The following is a 25,863-nucleotide window of genomic DNA, read 5'->3' on the forward strand; positions in this document are numbered from 1 at the left end:
TGATGGCACTGTGTTATTCAGCTCTTTTCCTTAAAAAACCAAAAAACCTACAAAACTGAATGTCACCATGGGAACAGTCTAAAGGTGATTTTTGGAAAGAGGCTTACTTCCTACAGCTTTTCTGTTGGCATAGAAATAATGTCACCGAGCTGTATCAGAAGCAAGCACTTCATGAAGTATCATCTCTAAAGACACCAGTCAGTTCTGAAAACATCCTCTCTAATGGCTGCATTTCTTTAGTTTCTGAAGCAGAATAAAGGGCCCAGAAAAGTTTCCTCCCTGTTTTCCTCAACGAGAAACACAACTCCAGCTACCACCAGTGTGATTTAATTCAATCACTCTTGAGCCTGAAATGTGAAGTAAGTGTCAGTACTTAAGGAAAAATTCCTTCTTAGAAGAACACTTAAACCTTAAAGCAGTCATCCTGGTTGGCTGGCTGAACAAACGACACATGTTCACACAAGAATAAGTCAGTCAACCGTCTTAATAAGAATTTACTTTAAACAGAACCTTGTATGGGTACACTAGACTCAGTCTCATTAAGGAGTAAGTTGGAATTTTATACAGCATGAACCACTGGCAATCTAAAACAGACCCACTGCAGAATGGAATGGAGAATCAAACGCAATGTTTCAGACCCAAGCTCTATGTGCCTTTAATACTTTCTTTTTCCTTTTTTTTTTTTGAGAGTGCACACTACGACAGACATTTGCATTTATCATGTTTTTAACTTCTTTTCTAAGGATGAACTTTCTGAATCTGCATCTTCCAACTCTGCTCTGTGTCTTTTCAGTCCTCCGAGAGATTCAGTGCTCTCACTGCCTGTAGGATGCAAGTCAGCAGTATCCTCTCTTGTGCTCACACTGTAGCTGTTGGAGTCCATTTCAGACAGGCAGCAGTCTTTGAGCAAGGTCCCACCTACTTGTACAAGGTTGCCATTATCAGCATTCGAGTGCACCTGTAGTCCTTGCGTCACAGCCTCCTGCTCTCCGAAACTTTGTCCATTGCTGAAGCATGAAGGGTGAAGATGCAAGTGGCCATTACTGTGGTTAACACAGGAGGTGTCGAGGCTCCTCTCCTCATGGTCATCAGTCTGGTTTCTGGGGCAGTGACCTGACATACTACAGATGGCAACAGCAGAGAACGGAGGGACCACTGAGTGATGGCTTGATGCTGGTTGACAGTTCTGACTATTTTTCTGTTCTGCAAGTCCTGCAGCCTGAATTTCTTCAGTACAACTGTTTAGCCCTTTACATTTAGCTTTTCCATTGAGCTTTTTAGTCTCAAAAGTATGCTCTATACCTCCACTGCTTATGTCTTCAGATGCGTTTTCTTGACCCTCCATCCATCGCTGATTGTCGCGTTCATGAGCTTGACCATTACTAGAGTTTTCTATTAAGCCACATTCTTTCAAAGTTTCTCTGTTGTGGCTTCCAGTAGAAAGAGCTGGGGAACCCTGAGGAACTACCGAACTCAAGTTCCTAGCATCTTCCTTACTTAGCAAGTGTGCTGCACTGTGCCTTCCACTAGTTCCTGGTTTCCCTTCGTCATTCTCTCCATCTCCTCGGGAGGATTCACCATCTTTATTAGCTGAATATGATATATAAGAATAATGAAGCCATTTGTAAGCTTTATAAATTTTTCTCTCTACTGACTCACTGTCTGAACAAGGTGATGTCCTTTCTTTGAGAACTTCTTTGTTGGCTGAACTCCTTTCTGGTGAAGAAGCTGGGGAAGAAGAAAGATCATCTACTTTGATCTGGGGGTAATCATAGATGTCCTCACCTATACAGGGGGTCACATTCTCTGTGTTAGTGCTAGTCCTTTCCTCCTTTTGCACCTTCTGTCGGCGCCTCAGTGCATTACGTTGCCTCATAGATGTACGTCGTTCATTCAGTTCCTCTTCCTCTTCTGTACTGCTGCTGCTGCTGGAACTGCTGGATTCATTCTCCTCAGGACTTGGGGACCGTGGCCGTGGGAAAAGGTCTGTATCTAGTTCTGCCTCACAGCCGTTGTCATCAGAGTCAGACTCATTGGAAAGGGCCAGGAGACGTTTATCTTGATACTTTCTTAGTGCAGAGAGCCTCTGCTGACGGGAAGCCATGTCTTCTCTGGCTGAGGGGGATGCAGTTGATCTTAAGGCCCTTAAGTTATAGGCAGTTTCATCAGACTCTTCAGCCACATGTGGTGGGGAGTGATGCAAAGAGGCGGAGGACTCCGACTCACTGTAAGCAGAGCGTTCACTTACTCCTGCATGGAGCTGCAGGATTGTGCTCTCACTGAGGTCGCTGTCTGAGTCAGAACTCCAGCCCTCAATCTCCCGGCGCACCAGGGAGTCAAAAAAGGCCATCATCCGTGGATCTTCCTGGACTGACTGGTTGGCATAATCATGGGACAAACCACTACCACTGTTCAACACAAGACTGATATACTCTTCATGAGTGTAGAGGCAACGTGAATCATCCTCAATTCTACCATCCAGATCCCCTGTGCAATCAGGCTGCTTGTAAGGGCTCCAGATCTGTAACAGAAAGAAGAAGAAAAATCATGTGATGTTGAATTCATAAACTATTATAAGCACTTGAAATAGAACAGAAGCATAAATATCCAAAACAACTGCAAGTTGCAGATTGTTTTTATTATTATTTTTAACCCCTCAGACCAACACTTCGAAGTATTCCAGAGATGTGGGTTTTTTTATTCCACTTTTACAAATGTGTTTTTCCTGAATCTACTTCACACATCCAGAATTTAAAAGCTCTCACACGGCAGATTATCCATCAATATTTCATTGTGTAGCAATTTCTCTGAAATTGCAGGGCTCTATTTTTATATAATAGGACATGCTTACTCACTAACAGTAAGAATAGTTTGTTGCCTACAATACAGTCTTGGCACTAATGAAGGCACTTGTTTCCCAGGAAACTACAGTTGCTTGTGCCAGTGATGTAGAGTAACATTTCATCCAGCTTCATTATCAGTCACACCTGATCAGCCCACAGGGAGCTGGGTGTATGGAGGTGAAAAGCAGCGCTGCAGTACTCCCTTTAGGGAACAGTTGTGAAGGAAAGAAAGCACCCAACTTGCTCTCAGGATACAGCAGCAATTTTAGGTGAAAGAGAAGAGCTTTACTGAAAGCTACTTTTGAAGCAGAGAGAGGTTAGTAACATTGCAAAGTGTAACAATTTCGCCAATAGCAACAGCCTTGACCATGCTGTCCATTTAGCCTTCCCTCCTTTTTAATGGTGTGGGAGGGAAAAGGAAATAAAAAAAGCCCAAAGAAGATACACCAATATCACAAAGAAACTGGTAATCCATAGCAAATATAACAGTTGGATCTACTTACCCTTCTCAGTTTTACACGCAGATTTGGGGGCAGTAAAATTAAGGCATTCACTGGACAACCACTACCATGTTATTCTTTATTTGGTGGTTAATGTGATGCACACCACTTAATGTAAGCAGAGCTAGTATGTAGCTTATCCACCATAGTTCCCTAGTGTTCTGCTTATAAAGTATCTGATTTCAATCATGCTTTGGTTTTACCATGCTAACAAGCTCAGGGAAAAAAACCTCTATGCCAGCTGTCTATAACAGGTTGGCCTTTTTGGATAGACTTTGGCAAAAACATCTAATTCTTTTCCCAACATAAATTAGTCAAATTTTGTTCCAAGTAGACAAAACCACTAACAAAAAGTGTTTTGCCTGTGTAAATGGCATAATCAGCACTCATTTCACAGATGCATAGTTAACACATGCAGCATAATCTGATACTACCATGACAAGCACTATAAAAAGAACTCAAGAGAATGACAGTAATTCTGAATTCACAGACATTTTCAGCAGTGTACAGTAAGATCTTACACCTTTAATATCGGAAGTAAAATGTAATAAATTGTCTTGCAGCTACATGTTCAGTACAGCCAAATTTAAGATATACAGGTAACCTTTATTCTGGAATTCTCCCAAACTTGAATGCCTTTATTTTACATCCTCTGTAATTTATGGTGAACAGAGCTTCTGTGTATGATCTGGCTATGTAGATAAAAGAGACACTATTCCAAAATTAAAGTGGGCTGCAGATATATCCTTGTATGGCAACCATCAAGCTGCCTTTCAGAGCAAAGGCAAAAGTATTTTACATTGTGTTACAGTACATTAGTCTGCTCCTAGGAGCATGCTTTAATGTCACGGCATATTGGCTATTTGTACTTAATTGCTATTTTTATTTGCAATACTCATGCAAATTTTCTTCTAGTAGAGTTCATTAATCTAATACTTGAAACCAGACTGTCTCTGTTGCTTTGTTTAAGTACTGCACTTACTAGACACATAGCTCAAGGGATAAGCACAAAGTTTAGATAAAGATAACAAAACCCAACCTAAGCCCACTATATATAGTTTCATCAACCATACTTAACTTTTTTGAATTATTCAAGAGAACAGAAAGAATCTCTTCTTATTCTCTAATTATTTCCCATGCTCCACTTCCTAAGGACAACATAGGAAAGAGTCCTCTCTCAGTGGATGCATGAGATTGTTGATCTGGGAATATACCACGTTTTTAAATGAAAAAACAAGAACTCTATTTGCCCAACAGACTATTCTGCCTTGCAGCTTTCTTGCCAATTTTACTAGCAAACGTTCAGTACCTTCTCCCAAAATGTTTGCTCTTTTCTCCTCTTTGTTCCACTACTGAGCAGTCAACAAGTGGATCAGATCTTTTTGCATTTAAGCAGCATATACTTTTTTGTAAATGCTTCATACTGCATGCCTGGACAAGCAGGCTGGCATGCCCCTTTCTCAAAGAGCCTCAGGAGTATCAGATCGATTCATTAAGTTTTAAAACTACTTTCATTTTAAGCAAGAGACTTAGAAAACTCTTAGATTCTGTATAAGCCAACATAAATGGAGGAGAGGTAGTCTGCTCTGAAGTCCCTCTGAGAAAGGCCTGGTTTTCAATGAAATGTCATCTACAAAGGTACATAAAGTATGCACAGAGAAATTCCACATGCTTACTAGCCTACCAGATCTTCTCACTCTGCAAGCATCAGAGAAAATACAGCTGTGTTTTATATTTTGAAGATAGCTACAAAGAGTCCATAGTGAGGCTTCTCCCTTCCAAGACAGATTTGTTCACAGAGAAGGAGTAAATAATAGAGAAGTCAAGGGAATTCAGGATGACTCAGTTTGTATAGTATTAGATGTCTCTGGAGATTGATATTCCTACTTCTTAGACATTTTGCTATGAAGGAGTACAAGGGCCTGCCAGAAAGAAATCAGGCTAAAAATCTGTCCTTGCCTTTAAACTGGCAGTAGCTGGTCCAGCACACTGTAGCATCTGAAAGGTGCTTCTTTGTAAATGGAATGACTTGACCTTTTTATCATCCTCTGACTGATACCATGTTGGGGAAGAATGCAAGCAAACTGGAGAAAATAAGTTGGCAAATCATCCCACTGAAGCAACAAACTATCAAGAAGTTCTTTCTCTGTCAGAGGATTAAGGAGCTAGGTATCACTCACTGATGCCCTGGATATGGATATAAAAGTAGGAACAAAACCAGAGGAGTACAAAACTGGTTCTCTGCTTCAGCAGAGACGCTTCAGAGAGTGTGTCTTGAATTGCTTGTATTCCATGGTAGCAACCCCCCAGAATTTAAAACAAAAAAAGTAGTTATGCCTGTAGCATGAGAATAATTAAACCCAGCTATATTAGATGATCTGATTCGGAAGAGGCAGTTAGCCACAATGACATTAATCTGTCACCATAGCAACACTGGCAAATAGACTTTGCTGTCTTTGATACAATGATGGTTTCTGAACAAATAGGACCTTCAACAGTGGTGCCTAGATACACAGTATTCCATTGCCAATTAAAATCACTATTTCTTTCTGAAAATCCTTATGCACTTTTCTCTATCTCTTCTGGAACTTTCCTCTAACTCCATAATTCTCCATGGTCCTCCTGTAAGCCCCACACATCAGAGGGAATGCCTCATTTATTTTTTCTGCAATTAGTTTTCCTGCCAGCGCATCCCAATGTCTCACACAGTTAACTGAGGGGAAAGTGCTATTTTTCTGTTTTACATAGCTTTAGCCCTCATGGTGAATGCTTACTGCAAATGATAATTTTAGTTCACAGCTGTGCTTTTCTGTTTTACTGAAGTTCAGGTTTCTGAAATGCAGGGCAATGAGCAATTCATGTGGGTTGCATCACACACTATCTGGAGTCAAGGCTTCGAGTATTCTTTATTAATGAGCTTGTTGAGTCTTACTTTAGGTTTCTGAAACCTCCTCACTTGAATATTCATGTACACACCCTCATCTTATCCACTGTATTCTTAGTCTTAGCAGAAATCAAACCCTAAACCACTGAGTTACTGAATTATGTTTCTGCAGGTTCTTTACAACAAAATAAAACTAAAGCAAAAGAAATCATAACCACAAAGGTCAAAATAATTTTTGTCAACACTATTCATTTCAGCAGGGCTAGGCCTGAGATGAATTTGTATCTCATTTGCAATCAGCATTAAAATAGAAAGTGTGTTGGCAGAAGCACGTGGAAATACTGAATGGCTTGTCTGTATCATGCTTTGATGCTGGTGCTATCAGTTCTTCACTTCTGGAAGTACTAAATTTAGGCCAGTTAGTCTAAAAATTCAAGGCTCAGACAAACAGTTACTAGCATCCACATTTTTAATTCATCACAGAGTTTCTGTGATTGAAGGAATGGAATATACCAGCCAGCCACAGTGAAGTCATCTTCGGTGATTTAATTCCAGAAAGATTTTTTGGAGACACTTGAAGGACAGTAAAAGGAAGGCCACTGCTTAAGGAACTAATTAAAACAAACAAAACTCAACAAAAACTGGAAATCATAGAAGAGCCTAAGTATATTTTTTATTTATGCCTCTTCCTCTTGTCATCTCCACTTCTCCAAGCAAGCATATTAAGCATTAGTATGGGGGAAAGAAAGGTAGCCATGCAAGGGAATGACTTGTGTTCCCAGCTGGTTTTAATGTGTTAAATAGTCCCTAAGAATGGCTGATGCTGTGTTTCCTGTTTTGCCCTTCTGCTGGTGGCAGTTACTAGCCCCCAGCTTATCTGTAGGAGTAGCTGGAATGAAGAAGAAACCACCATTGTATGGTCACTCACAAACCACTGTTCACTCAGACAATACCTTTAAAGAGCAAAGTCATGAAGTTCAGACAAGGTATGAGCCTTAAAACAACCTGATCCCCAAAGAAGGCACATTAAAAGCTGAGGCAAAATGACATACAACACAAAAGGGTAGGAAGTTCTTGCTTGCTAACAAATTTAATATATTAAGCACCTTTCCGTTAATTTATTTCTAGTTTGCAATGTTTGTGGAATCCAGTTCCTTCAAAGCAGCTACACAAGTTCCATTGCACATACTGCGACACAACAGGAATTCTCTTCTAAGGAAGCACTCAAGCAGAGGTGTCTTTGGAAGAGTTACACAACCTGGGACTGAAGCCTTAATCGAACTAACCTTTTAATCACTAGGCAAAAAAACCCCCAGCAAAATCCCAGTAGAAGTACACAAAAGCAACACAGGGGATGTTTATACCAATGCTAATCCAACAGTCTAAGCACACTCATGCAGGAAGGATTCTTAGGGTGAAGGGTCAGCAGATCTAAAATCCAAAAGGCAGAATTCAGGCTGTGTGAACCAAGTTCCCAAAGAAAAAAAAAATAGCCTCTGGCAAAACTGTTGTTAAACAGTGTCAGTTTGAGTGCTTGGAAATTAGAAAATCAGTGAGCTGCTAACACTGCTCAGTACACTTCTGTTCAAACCTGTCAAGAGGGACACAGATGAAAAAAAAAGTAGAAAAGTAAACTAAAGGACCACCAGAACATAGAAGATAAGGAAAGCCCAGCTACAGCCAGAACCCAAATGCTGATAGCAGCTGTAATGCAGGTGATTCAGCACGTCACTGGGCCATGGTCCAAGAGTTTTAGGCCAATGCTGGACTGTAAGTTGCAGACTAATAAATAGTTCTTTGCAGAACCAGTTAATTCAGTCAACTTGTAGCTAACTGAAGCATTTACTAATATTCAAATAACCTTATTTATAGCCACATGCAGGTAAGATTTTTATGAAGTCATTCAAAAAATAGATGCAGCATCGGTTCTCATTATCCTACTGAAAAATTAAATGGTTCTGGTTTCTTTCAACTTTTTTATAGACATACATTATAGCAAAATTTCTATGGCAGCAGAATACAAAGAGCATTAGAGTAGTATAATCCTCTCCCTCCCCATCCTCAACCTTTGTGATTAGAAATGACAATAAAGTTTTTGCCTTGCTTCCACAATATTGGCTGTCTTTAAGGAAAGAAAGTTTCAGAACCTAATCACATTTGTTATCTCTTTACATTCCACATAAGAAAGCACACACTTTCTAGAAATACAGTACATTGTTAAAGGATCCACAAATGAGACACTGTGGAAGGTATGAAGAGTCCTGTTTCCTCTGGAAGCCACATAGAAGTATGTTGAATTGATTCAATGCAGAAGCATGTATAAAAATTTTAGAAGGGCTTCTGAGGCAGTATTAGGCTAAATTCAGCTAGGTCAGGCTAGGCTAAGGCTCAACAATACTCTTTGGAGAGATTTTTATTAAATTTCAGCTCAAAGTACCAGAAGTTTTAGGAGATCATGTTACAGCTGTGACCAAACTCTCTTGAGAAAGACTGTTCACATGATACTTCAGTTATGTGCAGAATGAAACATTATAAAAATAGTTCATTTTTCAAAATACAAACCCAGGAAATTCTAACGGTATCCTTAGCTATAAAACTCTTAAACCTGAAATGGAGTTTGAAGTTGAAATGCTCAATTAAAAATTTTTATCAGTTTAGCCATCAAGTGAGACTTGACAAAAGGATAAGATGAGAAGACAGGATGGATGTGGAAAAGAACGATGATGAGCAAAACAAAGCATTTCTTCCTGAAATACTAAAAGAACACATTTCCTCATAATTTATCTTACCTTTATAATCTTTTCAACACCAGAAGAACAGATCATGTAAGTGTGAGGATTAAACCGGACTTGGTTTACAATTGACCGATGACCTTTCAATACCATAAAAGCACCATTGACGACCCTGCCAATGCCACCTAGGGGAAAAACAAGCACACATTGGAACGAATTATTAAGTCTTCATATTGCTTTCATTCACAATCATTTAAAGCCATATTATATTTAACAATGCACTCCAGCTTTATTTTGCAATATTTTAAGGACTGTGCTGGCTGCAAAATTCCAATTTTATGAGCAATGCTTCTATGAAAAGCATCCTTCCTGCAAATTACGGGTTGGAGGCTAGCTTTGATTCAACTATCTAAACAAACAATGAAGTTTTTTGACCTAATATGACAAGTATGTGAATAAGAACAACATACATACTTAATGAAATCACCAGTGAAACCATAGTGCCTAAGGCATGACACTACTCAATTTGTAAATTTGAAGCAGAGACAAATAAAGAGCTTGACTTTTAAAAATAGTTATACCCTTTTTTGTTTAGGTTTTTGGTTTTTTTTTTAATCTGCAATTCATTACTGTCACAGTTGACTCTGGTCTGGCAGGTAGGTATCTAAAGATGGCAATCTTCGAGGCTACTAACACGAGTCACTACATTACAGCTACACTTAGCATAGCATTCCCTAGACTAGGATCTACAATGACTCTTATTTCTGTGAATCAAGCTTAGAGAGGGACATGAAACAACATATCTGACCAGAGGGTTATAGCATTCACAAGGCAGGGAATTAGCTGAAGTGGAATGCTTTTGTGTTAATGGTAAAACCCAAAACAAGCCAGACAACTCTTCTGCTTGGTCACTGACTCTCACTAGGTCTTGCCAAAGCAAGAAACTCCCACAGTAATTTTTTATACTCATAGATTCACTATTAAAACCACCAGAAAGCACACCTGTGCATCTGAATGAACAAGGGTCACTCAAGATGTTACAATTAACATCTTTGGTGAAAGAACACAAAACTTTTAAAACAGGGGAAGTAAAAACTGAAAAGCACTTCAGAGAAAAACAATATTTCTATTTACAACTTCAAAGGTCATAAGCACACCTTACAGAAAGTTAAAATAATTTCATTAGCTTCTGTGCTACTTACAATTATCTTAACACTAAACAAGTACACTTTATGTTCTCTAGGCAACTAGTGAGCATGTGTTCAGCCCCTCACCTCTTTAAAAAGGAAAAAGCACTCTATCCCTTCCACTCATTATAGGTACACTCTGAAGACCAGACTGAAGTGTAATGTGGTGTATAAGCCACAATTAACATTTAGAAATGAGAAGTCAGTCATCCAGCTCCTAAAAAGCCTCAGACAGATATTCTTACTGCTTCTGGAAAGTGTTCTGTTTGCACAAATCAATTTCTGCAGACCAAACTGCACTCTCATGGCACTTTGGGACAGAAAGATAACATGCCTGAAGAGAAAAGAGACAGTGAATAACTCCAAAGACCAAAAACATGGCCACTGTAAAGACTTCGTATACAGAATGAAGTCTCATTTAAAATTAAGAAAACTTGAAGAATATCACTCCAGTTAAGTTCTAAATATGTGCATCAAAGCTGCACTGTGTCTGAGCTACTTGGAACAGCTCTCTTACTTGGGTAGACTTGTATTTTCTGTAAAGGTTCAGAGGTAAGTTCTACAACTGGAGCAAGATTTCACCAGTGTAAGCAAACTTGACCAAGAACTGGCTGAGACCGAGAAGTACTGACTGGAAAGCAACATCATTATATGTCAATTGGGCTCTTTTGATTTCCATTTTATGAAACTCTTCATGTCCTTTCATTCTGCTCACCCTGCTAGACATACATGACCACATTTATGGCTGATGGCAAGTTGCCTTACTCCCACAACATTCCTTCCAGCCAAATCACAGCTGTCAATCTCATTGCATCTACCAAGTCAGCAGTAGACGGTTACATCAAGGCCAGCTCTCAACACATTTATCTTGACCTAGCAGACAAATGCTCCAGGAAAGACGGCCTCAGGAATGACAAGACAATTTGCTTAGAGAATGTTTCCAAGTCTGTAAGTTATGCCTAAACCAAGTTTTAGCTGTCCATGGACTCTAGCTGCCAATACAAAACAAGAAATATGCCCTATGTACAAGACACAAAAGAGACAGAAATTAGACACTGAGCAAAAAAACAGTTATAAGGAAAATTAAATACAAATTTAGGGCACCAATATCTTGGGCTGCATTTCCAAGTCAGTCATTGACTTCTTGTGGTACTGCTACCAGGGTGAATGAACCCATGGTCATTTACCTAGTAAAACAATGAAAACAGTTATTTAATACCAGAACTGTCTTCTGGCATTAAACTTGAAGCATTTATTGATACACTAAGAGCACTGGATAAAATGTGCAGAGCATGCCATGTCTAGAATGCAGCTGTCCCTAGAATGCAGTCAAATTCAGCCAGAGTCTGAAGCCCAGAAAGCCAATCAAATCCTGGGCTGCATCCAAACTAGCCTGGCCAGCAGGTCAAGGGAGGTGATTCTGCCCGTCTGCTGTGCTCTAGTGAGACCCCACCTGCAGTACTGCAGTACAGCTTTGGAGTCCCCAGGATCGGAAAGACATGGACCCATTGGAGAGTGTCCATAGGAGGGCCACAAAAAGAATGATCAGAGGGCTGGAACATCTCTCCTACAAGGAAAGGCTGAGAGAATTGGGGTTGTTCAGCCTGCAGAAGACAGGGCTCCAGGGAGACCTTACTACAGCTTTTTAATAAAGAAGAAAATGGTAAGAAATACACAGAGAGACTTTTACAACAGCCTGTAGTGAGAGGAGAAGGGGCCAACAGTTTTAAGCTGAAATATCAGATTTATACTGGATATAAGGAATAGTGGTGAGACACTGGAATGGGTTGCCCAGAGAAACTGTTGATGCCTCATCCCTGACAGTGCTCAAGGCCAAGCTAGATGGCCCTTTCAGCAACCTCATCTAGTGGAAGGTGTCCCTGCAATTCACAGGGGTGGTGGACTCAAAGATCTTTAAGGTCTCTTCCAACCCTAACTGTTCTGATTCTATAGAGGAACTCCAAAACTTTCTACTTTAACACTGAAGTTCCCTAAATTCCTTTTAAGCTATTAACAATAAAATCAGAGGGAGCATAGTAGTAGAACATACTTCTCTTCTTAGAGTGAAGCTGAACCTCCCTACAAAGCCCCTTAAAACATCTAACTGCCCAATTAAGAAAAGAATTAAGAAGCAGATTACTGAAATTACAAATCTTAGCAGTCAGCTTTTTCTAGTAGTACGTGAGGTTTTAATCATTTAAGCCAAAGAGTATTGACTCCATCAATACTCTGATAATCTTTGTGTCAAATATAATAGACTGCCCCAGAACCTCATTTTTGGACAATCCCTTGTCTGATTCAATTTTAGTCTACCAACTCCTGTGATCTTAAGCAGTGTCTCTAGTAAGTGCTTAACAGAGACCCTTCTACATCATTATCCTGACAGCGGTCCCTTCATTTTATAGTAGCCCAGCAAAGTCGGTATTAATAGTATTATATGAGTATCTGCATGGCAGACATATGCCTGTGTCCAGACTTGTCTGGAATCCCCCTGGTCTCTCAGCAGAGGCTTAGTTGCAGCCATAGAGCTTCTAGCCATCTCACAGTGTGAGTTAAATTCCCTCACGTCTGCTGGCAAAAAAAAGTGCATCTGTACCTTAAATGAAGGTTGGCCATAAACTGCTCAAATTCCTGAAGCCATCTTCCTTTTTCTGCATGCAATAATTTCTATTTCTTTTTTGCTGTCTTCACTTAAACTGGTATTTTTCTTCTATTGTTTCAGCAGAATTGACCCCTGCTATCCCAACAACACTCAAATTTTGCTATTGAGGTTTGGGAGGGTTTATTTAGGGAATGGGGAGGGGGTGTTGTTTGTTTGCCTTTGAATTTAGTGGCATGCACAGGTCCTACAACTGTTTCAGTTGGCAGCTTTTATGTTCTTAACACAGTTACCATGTGTATAAGCAGTGTTTATACAGAAGCCATTAGCTTACATATATGTTATTAATAATATATATCTTTTTTAAGTCTTAAAGTTTTCAGAGGCTGATTATGCTGATTTTAAAAGGGTTTTGTCTGTCTAACCTCTAACTACTGGAGCAAAGGAATGGAGGTATACTAGGTGGTTTTGCAATACATTCCAAAAATTGCTGTGCTTTGAGGCAGTTCTAAGTAGTGGTTTAGTGTTCCAGCTGTGCTGATCAGAGTTTGTTTGGTCTGCTTTTATTTGATACACAAAGTGACATGTCAAGAAAATCCTTCTTCCTCTACATCCTGCAATAAGTGCTCCAAAGAGGGCAATACAAAGTCTCAAAAATTTCTTTAAATAAAATTGTATTCCAATATCTGACCAGATGGAAGAAATAACTTATGAAAGCCTAAATCTGAAGTGTACATTTTTAAACAGACCTCCCCTACATGTGTTTGACAAGAATACCATGGTAACATGAGGCCTATATACAGGCTCCAACACAAACAGAAGGGAGAAATAATACAATGCTTTGAAGCAAAAGTAGATGCCCACTAAGTTGTCAAAGTGATTACTTCTCAGTTGGCTTTATTACTTTATGTTTTAAATATTATGCTAATGAAACCCTTGTTACTTATATGGTTTTGTAAATATTTATGCAAATGACTTGACATTTCACATACTGTGAACATTCTGGATGGTACATACCAATACATTTTAATAAAACACTAGTAAATCATAACGAAGGAGAGTGAGATCCTTGGACAGCAATCTGACTTCCGTGCCCAAGCTCCACAACATGTAGTAGTGTTAAAAAAAACCCAGAAGAATGAATTATTTGAAGGATAAGGTAAAAAGGGAGGTGATATATTATTAGGAAAAGAGCCTTAGAGGCAAAATCCTGTGAGAATATAGAACAGTCTCCAAACTAATAGAAGCAGTATTATTCCAAACATTTAAAAAACTGTCAAAGCACTGGAGAACCTGCTGGGATAAGGAACAATCCTCTACTGGCTCTGTAACAGAGGAATTAAATGACCTCATTAAGAAGAAGTCCTTTCTAAGTAGGACACTGAAAAAGAAGAAGCCTCACTGGTTGTTCATATAAGGTAGAAAGACGGTCAACAGACTAAAGCATAACTTCACACAAGCCTTGTGAATTAGTCAAAGTGCTGAAAACTCCTGAGAAGAACCAGCTGCCAGTGTGCCATGGCATACCATTCCAGTGTAGTACTTGGCACTACAGTAGAAAGCTCATTTAGAATTAATTTGGTTTTCATTAATAATAATCCAGGGCATATTTAGACTGTAGACAATTGCCCTGCATTTGAATCCTATGAGGTCAAGACGCACTAACGGAAGAGAGGTACCATATTTTGGAAAGCAAATGCACAACACAATGCAACAAATATGCACAGGACATAGGACCTCTGCTTTCAGTGCAATAGATTATGTTTAGACTCCCTAAAAAGTCTCTTTCTGGTCACTCACAGACCTGTATTTGTTTTGTACAATACAGATGCTTTGCTCCTCAGAGACCCATATGCAGAGAAACTAGATTTAAACACAAGCACTTTTGCCTGAGAGCCCAGAGCCCTGCAGCATCCCTTCTAGTGACATCAGAAATCTGACTCCAGCTCTGGCAGCAGTCAAAGCAACTTCAGGTCTTCTCAGCAGCACAGGCAAAACGGACTTTGGTTCCATCATATATGGAGCAAGAACAACAGGGGCTGGCCAACATTTTTTCTAAGGTCCTTTCCAATCCTAGCTATTCTATGATTCTATGCTAAGGGGAGACAGTTTGGAGGCGGCAGCAGGGGACTCCAGCCTAGTACTTCTATTACATGAGAAAGCAAAAAGGTAGTGTCTCCCCACAAGAAAGCAGCTCCAACTCACCTGCAGACTGCTTCCTTTGTCACCTTCAAACCCACCTTCCACCTCCCAGGTAAGGTAAAGCATCAGTGTGGCCCTGCAGAGCTTTAGCAAAAGTATAGGGAGCAATGGGCTGGCATTTGCTTCAGGCAACCTGCCTTTCCAGGCAATCACCCACTTCGTCTAGACTATGCCCAGAAGCAGCCCTGTGGTGGTCTCATACCTCTGAACAGGTTCCAAAAGCCAAAGTAAAAATTCTCATCAAAAGAATATGCAGAAAGCTGTAGTGGTAGTAGCTATTTTTGGATGTATATTTTCTCCCTTATTTTGTTGCTGCTAAGTATCTGCCATATCCATCTACAACTTATCTATACCAACTCTCCCACTGTTGTTATCAGCAGTAGAGCTGAACAACAATATAAAAGCTAAGACAAATTACTATAGAAATAAACTTTGGCACACCCTTTCCTCTTTGTCCTCTTTTCTGGTCTGAACAGATCACTTTTCTACTGTGTTTAATTGTATAGGTCACAATGATTTCTACATAGTTATTGGAACCACGCAAATTACCACCAACAGCTATGCTTTCTGAACAGAAAGGGAATAAATATGTGAAATTACTACACAACTGATAGAATTTTTATTTTTTTAAGGGAGGTGTGAAAATTACTTGCCTGCGCATTTATTTTGTACTGGTAGCTGCAAACATGTTCAATAAGAGAAAAGAGCTTTGGTACAATCAGGTGGCTAGTTGCTGGGGACTAAGGCTTCTCCAGCCACTCTCAGTGCTCAGTGTTATCTTCAGCTTTCTAGAGCTAGATTAGATATTAAATACACTAAGGCAGTGAGAGAAACTCCTGGATGCTGAATGTGGCTTCCATGTGGCTACAGCACTTCAAAGCACCCAACACTGACTTGTTTTCCAACAGACGCCATCTAGCTGGGACATTTCCACAGGATTCTGGTATTTCAATCCACATGGCATGGAAACCAGTCTGAATTCCACTGAATACAAAAACCTCTTTTACACTGTCCCATGACTTACTTGCTGTGATAATCAAACAACTGTTCATAGCACACTACATTGACCTGAAGGAAAAGACAAACTGCAGTCCTGAAAGTAAACCAGTTTAGATCCCAAGTCCATACCTCAGAAAAAAAATCAATTTTTTTAGAAATACAAGCCTTCCAGAGAATGCTCTCCATTCAGTCAGATGGCTTCCCTGCCCTAGCCTAAATGGTATGTATATATATACATGTCTGCCCACACATAAAAACCTCAGAAATAGCTAAAGGCATTAAGAAACACTTAATCATCTATTATTCATCTTCACCTCTCAGTCTGGAACTTTGAGAACTTAAACCACCAGCTGCCTCCAGTAAGATAACCCTGTTCAAAAGTCATGAAAAAATCCGCTGCTGAATTCTTCAGGCCTAAAGAGGTGTCTACATTTACAATGACCAATGAGAATTAAAAAAGGGAAGAAGAATTTCATCAGTTCTGCTGAAAATTGGTGCAATTAGTTTAGTAACCAGACCACAATGACAGGCCCTTTCTTGCTAGCAGCTATAGTCACAGCCAGAATTAAAGAGACTCTGAAATGCACTTTGCTGTTCTGATTTCGTGCAGTTTTCCTTAAGTTTGGCGACAGCCTGCTAACGTAAACTGAAGGATTCCCAACTGTCTTCTCAATCACAAATAAGTATCATACCCCTCACATAGCATCTTTGAGCAATATTTCAAAAGCAAGAGTCAAGCTCTGAGTTGCAAAGATGATTCAGAGTTGTGGGTGAGGAATGTAAATTCCATTTTGCAAAACATTTGGCCTACTAAGCCCTCTATTACCCCACAAGACATGTTAGGTTCTGTCTTGAACAGGGATTCTTTACCAGCTAAGAGACTCTGTTTATAGGAGTTAGGTTTAAATACTACCTGAAGTGCTTATTATTAACAGTCTTGCTGGGCAGGTCATGTAGGGCTGATTTCTCTTCTCACTTCTTGCTTTCCTTGGAGTCAAGTAAAAGCTGGGGAAACTCAGGACTGCCTCTGCCAGAATAATGTATTAATTTTTCTAGAAATTCTAACCCTGAAGAAAAATACGTATTTTTGTGTGTGTATATGTATACACTTTAAAGAGGAAACTGGCTAACAAATTCACCAAACAACTGGTAATTACTTCTGCAGCACAGTGGAAAATTGAGTAGTAGTACTTGGATGGAGAAGAAAGTGGAAAAAATGATCAAACTATTCCATCTTCAAAAAAAGACAAAAGGTGGTAAAAGAGCAACCATCCTTCTGGCATAGGAAATCCTGGCCTATTTAGAATAATCTAAGATTGTGGAGGGAGACAGCTAATGAAACTCTTCAACAGAATAGCTTCCTAAGCAATCTAGGAAATACCCTTTTTCATAGACCTTCCTGAAGTAAACCCTGTTTAATAACTGGACTGAACCATAACACTGGCAGAGTTTCCAACTGCAGAGGAGTGACTCAAGGCAACCTACTGGGAGGACACCTCTACTATATTATTTAGGGGGGAAAAAAACCCCAAACCCAAAACATAAAAACAAAACAAAACCAAACCAACCCAAAACCACCAACAAAACCCCCACCAAAACAAAAAAAAACCCAACCCACAAAAAATCCCTGCCAAAATCCGGCAGATTTTTTAGTTTTCTTGCCAAAATACCAACGTAAGTAACCACATTCCTCCAGCTTGAAAGATGTTTGCAATTGCCTGACTGGTGTTTCTTCCCACTTTACTTACCTTTTGTGTAGTAATGTTACTTACCACTAGATAGCTAGGTACTTACTGTACCTGTACTTAAGCAAACTATGTTCAGAGTTATTTTTAAGGATGCAGCTCTGTGAAGAGATTTAGGCTTGCAAAAATTTGCTATTTACAAACAGCTGATGTAATTTAAATATTTATAGCAACAAAATGTCTGAATTCAACTGGAAGGTAAAAATCAGATATTTTTACTTCAGATGCAAACCAACAGTACGGGACATTACATCATCCTCTCTAGTTTGTACAGTATTTTAAATGAAAGACCACATTCCACCCCCTTGGATCACATACCCAAAGACACTCCTATTTTAAGCAGGAACATGAGAACAAGGAGTGTTCCATTGAAGCATAAGCTTTTCAAGGTCTTCACATCCCTACAGAAAAACACTTTCCAAGAAGGAAGCACAGCAACCTCTCTAGCTGAACAACTATTCTGATCCACAGGATGAGATTTAAGAAAGTAAGTTTCATCACATCCAAAACAGGCACAACCCTTCAAGAAGTGAATGAAGAAGAGCTCCAATAAGCCTATCACAGGTGACTTGGATGGCCAATGAGTTACTTGCTGAATCTTCAGGTTTATCAAAACAAATCTTGCTAAGTTTCACTACAATGTTTCAGTAAGAGAACTGGTCAAATTACAAGAGACTAAGACATACAGGTTCCTACTACAGGATCTTCTGCTCTCATTAAGCAACCACTGAGAGCACTTGACAAAAAGTAACTCGTTTTGTAACTGAGATGTTGCAAGTTTGCTGACACCCTTCCTCAAGTTACCAGAACCAGAAACAAGAAAGCTGACCAAACCACATATGATGTTGTTTTGTGGTAATTCTAGCTACCACTCTTTGTGAGAGGGTCCCAGATAAAAGAGTTTGTCACCTGCAGCTGCCTGGGGAACAAGTTTTCACGTGCCCCACAGCCAGATAAACACAAAATCTCAAATCCATAATTTACAAATGGAGTCAGGACAAGTACAGAGACATGCATAAAATATAACCCCACAGTCCACACATAAAATCTTAAACATAAATAACTGATTTAAATGTATTGTAACCTTTGTTTTAACTAAGAGGAAAATCCATAAGTAGCAGTAAACCAGTGTCAACTGTAAAAGAGAATCATACAAATTCAAAAGGGAAGCAGGGAGAAGTCTCTGTAGACCCTATGCAAAAATAAAAGCCAAGGTACTGGTATACTTAGCATGACCATCTCCAGGACTTCTGGACTGTAACATCAAATATTGGTTAAATAAGCAATCCAAAATTATAACGGCATTTTCCTCAAAACCCTGCCACTAACCAAACCTTTCAGAGGCCAGTCATCCTCTCAGCTGTGGATTACACAGCTATGATTAACAGCCTTTGAAAATGAAACAAAATATTTTCATTTTACCTCTAACACAACTTGTAATTTGCTCTCACTATTGCTAAAGCACCTGAGACCACAGGATAGCACTCAACTGTACTTAATACCTCTAAAATGTACAGTTTAAACTGTCAGAGCCATTAAAAATAGAATCGGTAGTACATTTCCTGAAGTCTTAAGTCTTTCAATCAAGATTCAACTCCCTTCTAAAAAGCCCAGCGGTTTGTTTCAACAGAAAAGATCTGCTGACATTGTGTGGCTTGGAGTGTCATACTGCCAAAACCTACACAATACTAAACTATATAAAATTAGGCACTGACCAGCTGTGCCATCTACAACACTACTATTACACCCCACACACATTGGTGCTTTTATTTAACAATCCTCTCCTACAGTTTCACACAGAGCTGAGCTAGTGCTATTTCCTTAGCATGTCTGCCCCAGCACTGGAAAGGGCTGGAAGTCAAAAGTGGTGATTTCCACCAGCTGATAGTGTTCTTCAACCCAGAGAGAGAAATAGCAAAACTGCTCTGCATTAGAAATCAGTGGGAGAGGTTTGGTGTAAGAGGAGAGAAAGAGGGGAAGAGAGGCAGGTTTCACAGGTTGCTCACCTGTGAAACCAGCACCATTTTACATTGCAAGCTTCATTATGAGATGAAATTTCTTAGCAACAGGTCCTAAGTTCCTTGATGAACTAGCTTAGATGAGCTTAGAAGCAGCAGAGCTGGTAGATGAGGTAAGAAAGACACACCCTGCTCCAGCCACAGCTCTTGCCCTTCATCAGCTCATCTAGAAGACTTAAATGATCATTAATGAGACAAGAAATATAATCAGTACAATAAAATATTCAAATGGCATCAGCCACTGTTATCCAGAGACTGGATTAGACATTTGTAAACTCTTCATCCACTTTTCCTCAGAATTACCCTGCATTCAGAAGCTAAAACCAGGTATTTTTCAAAAAAGCAAACCAGTATTTGTCAGACACCTGCCCCATCTCCCCCAAATTCCAAACCAACAAAACATACCTGCTTCTGGATCTGGAGGAATCCTCCACATATACAAATTGAAGTCATCAGAGCCCGAAAGGATATACTGTTAGGAACAAAAATAAAAGCAGTTTACCACAAAGCATCACCTGGATCATACTGCTGATTGAGTTTCTCCAAACCAAAAATGAGAAAAAGAAAATGATTTGTACATTCTTTGCACCTTTCTGAACAACTTACCCTTTAAGTAGGGGTGACATATGAGCACAAAAACATTGCATTCATACAAACAGACCAAAATTTAAAAGCATGTTTCATGTATTTAATGCCTACTTCCCCAAGTGAATGTTCTCTTTGCTAAATAAGGCTATGGATTTTGGCTGGCTTTAATACAAGCATGCCTAAATCAAACTCTCCTATCTTGCAGCCTTCAACTCCGCTCTTTTTTTAATGTAGATGTCCTTCATCCTTTTTTATCATCTCCTGAGCTACCAAGTAAAACTCCATCAAACACATACCTAGGAGTTACCATGTCCATTTATAAAAGCACAAGCACATCTGGTTCATCAGTCTACTAAGTCCATCAGAAGTCAGTAACTGAGGATAATCTTGAACACTGAACAAAACCAAAGTTAAACATTCACTGGCAGCAAGTCTCGAGTGGTTTAAAAAAACCCCACATTTATCATACTATTCATTTTTTTCCTGGTTATGGTTACTCTTCCAAGATGGAAGGCTGCCCTTTTTCAACTGTGCATGAATGATAAGCAATCTACTGTACAGAAGTTCAGGCAATATGCAATTTGAAGTAGCCCAGTATGCTACAAACATGCACTAGAATGACAGGTGACATTTGACATAAGTTTACGCTTCTCAGTTACAACACAAACACACTGCGCCTTGTCTCCAAATATCTCTTCTCCAATAAACTCTACTCCCTGGCATTTATTTCTTTCTCAAATCAGAGATTAAATGATACATTACAGAACCAAGGGCAGATTTCAATTCCAATTATATTCCAATTATAGATAGTGTAAATCTCTAGCCCTCAACTGACTTAAGGTTTATGCTTAATCAATAATTTTATTACTAGGGTAGATGAAAGGGAGAAGAAGAAAAAAAATAAATAGAGCAAGTTTGCTCCTTTCTAACCTTTGATATGAGACAGATTTTTTTTTGTTTGGCTCAAATATAACTGGTTTCTGTCTTTCATTCTCTGGGGATACATAAACTCATCAGGCAAAGTAACATAAAGCAGTGAGGAGCCAATTCTTGGAATAATACAGGACTGAGAAGCAAGCAAACAAAATAATATACACTAACACAGAGGAAATTGCTATAAATTTGCATATATTCTGTTTGCAATGCTAATTACATTACTGCAGTAGTTTTGGATTTTTCCAGCCACAAAAATGCAATAATCAACCATTAAAATAGCTTCCCTGGTTTCCTACTATCACAATCCAACCATTCTTTTTTCTCTTTTTTTTAAGGATGTAGGATATGAGCAAGCACTTATGAATGTACTCCTGCTCATTTTCTGACAGATAAGAAGCACTGATCAAACAAAAGTTCCTTTAAAAACTTGTGCACACTAGCTCTGCACCACTCACAGACCCATCCTTTCCAGCCAGAAAGTAATTTCTACAAGCCAACGTGTTCAAGCACTCAGGCAATTTACCTCTGCCAAACTGACCTGGCAGTGCCAGGAATATCTGCTTCCTTTTCATTTTACTGCTCATAAGAGTTAGTCCACTGCAGGCTGAGCCCCTGTGCCAAAACTACACAGATTAGGGCTCTGTCGTGGTTTAAGCTCATATAGGCAACCTCCCAGCAATCAGAAAGAACGTACCTCTAATACGTTTTGTTACAGAAGAAGTGTTACATGGAAAAAGGTCTTGTTTAAAGCCATACAGATGTTGCTAATTGTTAGTATTTATTACCAAATTGTGTGGCTGAAGCAGCAATTAATTTGCCTAGGACATGTGGGAAAAAAATGGAGACTCCTAAACTACCTAAAAAGCTCAGTATCTAGAATTATACCCGTAACACTCTTTTTTAACAAAGTTCTAACAGCTCCTCGATATGAGTCATTTAGCACTTTACATTATGAATCAAGCAAACCTACCAACAATGACAGGCCCTAAAGCAACAGATTTCAGATATCCTGCACCAGGCATGAACACAGAAAAAGCACATTATGTACATGCAGGGAATAAAGTGTCTGCAAGCTTCCAGACTCATCTGCAGAAAAACAATGTGTCCTGAAAGAATCAATGGCCAATTCTCTAGGAAACCTGGCATATCACTGCCCATGGAACTAGAACATAATACCTGCAAAGACCACTGACCTGAGTATACTCTGTCTTGCTTTGGAGATCACAGTGATCTGGACTAATGGCAATTTGACTGTATTATCAAGAGCGCAACCAGGGGGTCAAGGTAAGTGGTTATGCCCCTTACCTGGTGCTTTTTGTGGCCACATCAGGAATACTGTTTCCAGTTTAGGTCCCCTGATAAACTAGACACTAATAAATCAAAGAGAGAGTGGAGGAGAGCCGCTGGGCTGAAGGCATGTGACCTGTGAGGAAAAGCTAAGGGAACTGGTCTTATTTAGCCAGAGAGAAAGTCAAGGGACAGACCTCGAGAGTCTTCTACTGCCTGAAGGAATACAGAGCAGCTTGGGACAGACTCTTGTCAGTAGCATGCAGTGGATGCTCAGGAAGTCACAAGTCACAGCAAGGGAAATTCCAGCTGAACACAAAGGAACAGCATGTTCAGGAGAAGCATTAACAAACACTGCAACTTAGACCCAGAAAGGTGGTGGAATATCCACCATTACAAATCCAAAATTCACCTGGGCAATTCCCTAAGCAATCTGATCTGAACTTTGAGGACACTGTGCTCTGAGCACAGATCTCTCTTCTGATACATTTTTTCCAAAGATTATAAAAATAAAGAGGGAAATAATTGTCTTCGTGGATTGGGGTTGTTTTGGGGGCTGGGGGGCAGGACAGGAAGAGGTGGGAAGAGTCAGGAAAAGACCCATCCGAAACCTTTACACTCCATCACCCATCAGAGCTTCGTGAAGACTACAATGGGAAGACAGACGTAGGCCACATAAACAGAGGCATAAGCTGCAGTTCAGTACATGGACTTGCTTAAATTCAGGTTGTCACATGTGGGTGATTTGAAGAAATAAATCAGCAAAGTATCCTAAAGTAGTTCACAGAATCATAGAATGGCTGAGCCTGGAAGGGACCTCCAAAGGTCACCTGGTTCAGCCACCCTGCTCAAGCAGGGTCACCTACAGCCAACTGCCCAGCACCATGTCCAGATGACTTTTTGACATCTCCCATAGTGGAGATACTCAATCCAACTATCTCAAATTGAGAGAGCTGTTACTTACTTAAAAGCACCATGAAGTCCTTTTGCTTTATTACCATTTTCTAGCCTAATGACATCTGCACCAATCAAATACACTGCCAATGTATTCTGGAGTGAATTAAGAGAAAGTAAGTAGCGATGAATAAAGCATCCACACTGCAATTTATGTCTAGTCAAGGAATCAAGCTCAGTGCAGGATCTGAACTGTTCTGAAGAAGTACTTATGGGTTTAATCTTGTAACTGAGACAGCCACCACTAAGTGCCAAAAGCACTTACCAAATATTAGTTGATAAAAATCATCTACACAAGTTTGATATTGTAAGCAATGGGCTGCAAGCTGCAAACTTTTAATATATATTTAAATTTTATTTTGATAGTTAGCTCTGCCAATAATTATCAGAAATAGATCACACTGCACAAAATATCCACTATTTGGTAACCCTGCCATTCCACTATTGTTGTTGTAGTAGAGTTGTGTTCCACTCTTTCCCTGTCAGGATACCCCTAGGGTACATATTTTGCTACTGTTCTCACAATAAAGAACTGAATCCCCAAATGCATTTCTTTGATCCTTTTCTGTAAGATCAGGTGATAGGGTCTAAGAAGTAGAACATGGCTCTTCAGACAGACCAAGAGACTGCCAGAAACACAACTCCATGGCTGCAACTACTGCAAGAAAAAATGTGCCCACTGAACCTTCAAGAGCAGACACCCAAACTGCTGAAGTCAGGAACATCTCTTCCATGACATTGGAAAAAGAAACTCAATTCCAATTAGTATTCTTTGCACAAGACAATGGGAACCCAAGGCCTCTGGAGAGCACAGCTGGACTGACATTACTAGGACATTTACATGACCATCTGTTAAATTTTTCTTTGATGTATTATTACTATAACAATAGCCAACAGTTTTCCACATTAGTTGGAAACTGGAGAATAAGGATTAAGAAAACACAAAAGTCAGTCCTTACTACTGGACATTTTAAAGAAGTAATTGTTATGAAGTGCACCAAACCCTAGTTAATAGGGCTGAATTCCTGAGGTAGTGAAGTAGACTTTTTAAAAGGAAGGAACAGAAAGGAAAGAAAAAAGAAGGGGTTCAGGTAGGGCAAATGAAATAATGTCACACTGCCTATGCTCAGACTCCACTCCAATTGTGGCCAAGGATTTTTGGACCTGACTGGATGTGAAAAATGTAATTCCTAGAAGAATACCTTCTACGAATTTCACTTTCAGAACAAAAGCCCAGATAATGAAATCAGAGACAAGCCAGTAAGAGGCAAAACCATGCACATTCAGAGAGACAAGTAAATGGATAAGACAGTGTGTACTTCCATTCCTCCTGCCCTCCCCCTCAAAAGACAAACCCCAAGCAGAACATAACCTCAAGAACCAGTACAGTGCTGAACTCTAAATCAAGCCAGACACTGCGTGAGGAGCTCAGATGTCCAGGGGGAGAGAGACCAATATTGAAACCACCTGTTTCATTGTCTGCATTTTTTGCTGCTGTATCTGACCACAACTTCGGAAATGAACATTCATAATATTCACATGAACATCAGATTAGACAGAAAAACAGTTGCAAATAATTAATATTGGAGTATTTTTAGAAGGGAAAAATCAGCTTCTATGTCTAGCTGTTAGCAACAATGACAGGAAAAGGCTTCCAGATGACTCCAAGCTGCTGATTCAGAAGTTTGCCTTAGAAGGAAGAAAACTCTCAGGCGTGGTTAGTCTGCTGCTGGAGAAAACACAAATTCAGTCTGAGCTTCAAGTACGCATAAAATGCTTAAAATGAACTATCATCAGGAATCTGGCAGATTTACTTTGCTCCCCACTCTTCTCAATTTCTCTCTCACCAAGGAAATTATAACAGTTGATATAAATAAATGGAGATTAATCTGTTGCAGCTATAGGCTTGTAACAGTAGCATTAGCATTGTGTTTTGTAGAGTACTACCACTGGGGATTTTATTTTTGTTCTTACCAGTACTAGTTTGAAAGCTTTCAAAATCTCACAAGGTGTATTCCCTCAGATGCTACTAAATATGGAGTATTTCAATAAAATTCTATCCAAATCAAACCTTATTTTACAGTTTCCAACATCCACAATTCCTGTTTCCATAAAATTTCTTCTTGTGTATGACCTATATCAGAGACCTTTCAAGCTTTTGGCCCTAAACAATGGACCAGGAGATATGGATCATTTTTCCAAAAGTCTTCTGAACGGCCCTACTAATTTAGGAGAGAAGAAGAATGTAGGAGAATTTGTCTTAAAAGCTGAAACATAAAAGTTTTATCACCATATAATTACAAATGTATGAATGAGACAAGGGTAACAGTACAGAGGTGGTATAACCATTTGAAAACTGATTGCTGCTAAGCTACTAGCAGGACAATGA

At 39.5% G+C, this 25,863-nt stretch overlaps 1 protein-coding gene across 1 annotated transcript in view; it reads right to left on the reverse strand.

Moving 5' to 3' along the window:
• Positions 1 to 466: 466 nt before the first annotated feature.
• Positions 467 to 25,863, reverse strand: part of DCAF5 (DDB1 and CUL4 associated factor 5) — a 73,713-nt gene continuing 48,316 nt past the window's right edge. The window contains exons 7-9 of the mRNA XM_005149246.3: positions 20,115 to 20,181; positions 9,017 to 9,144; positions 467 to 2,521 (exon numbers count right to left, since the gene is read on the reverse strand). Of these exons, the coding sequence (XP_005149303.2) occupies positions 719 to 2,521; positions 9,017 to 9,144; positions 20,115 to 20,181 (1,998 nt within the window). The 3' untranslated portion in view covers positions 467 to 718. The remainder of the gene's footprint in view (positions 2,522 to 9,016; positions 9,145 to 20,114; positions 20,182 to 25,863) is intronic.

This window comes from Melopsittacus undulatus, chromosome 4 (assembly GCF_012275295.1).
Source record: "Melopsittacus undulatus isolate bMelUnd1 chromosome 4, bMelUnd1.mat.Z, whole genome shotgun sequence".
In the NCBI taxonomy this organism is placed as follows: domain Eukaryota; kingdom Metazoa; phylum Chordata; class Aves; order Psittaciformes; family Psittaculidae; genus Melopsittacus; species Melopsittacus undulatus.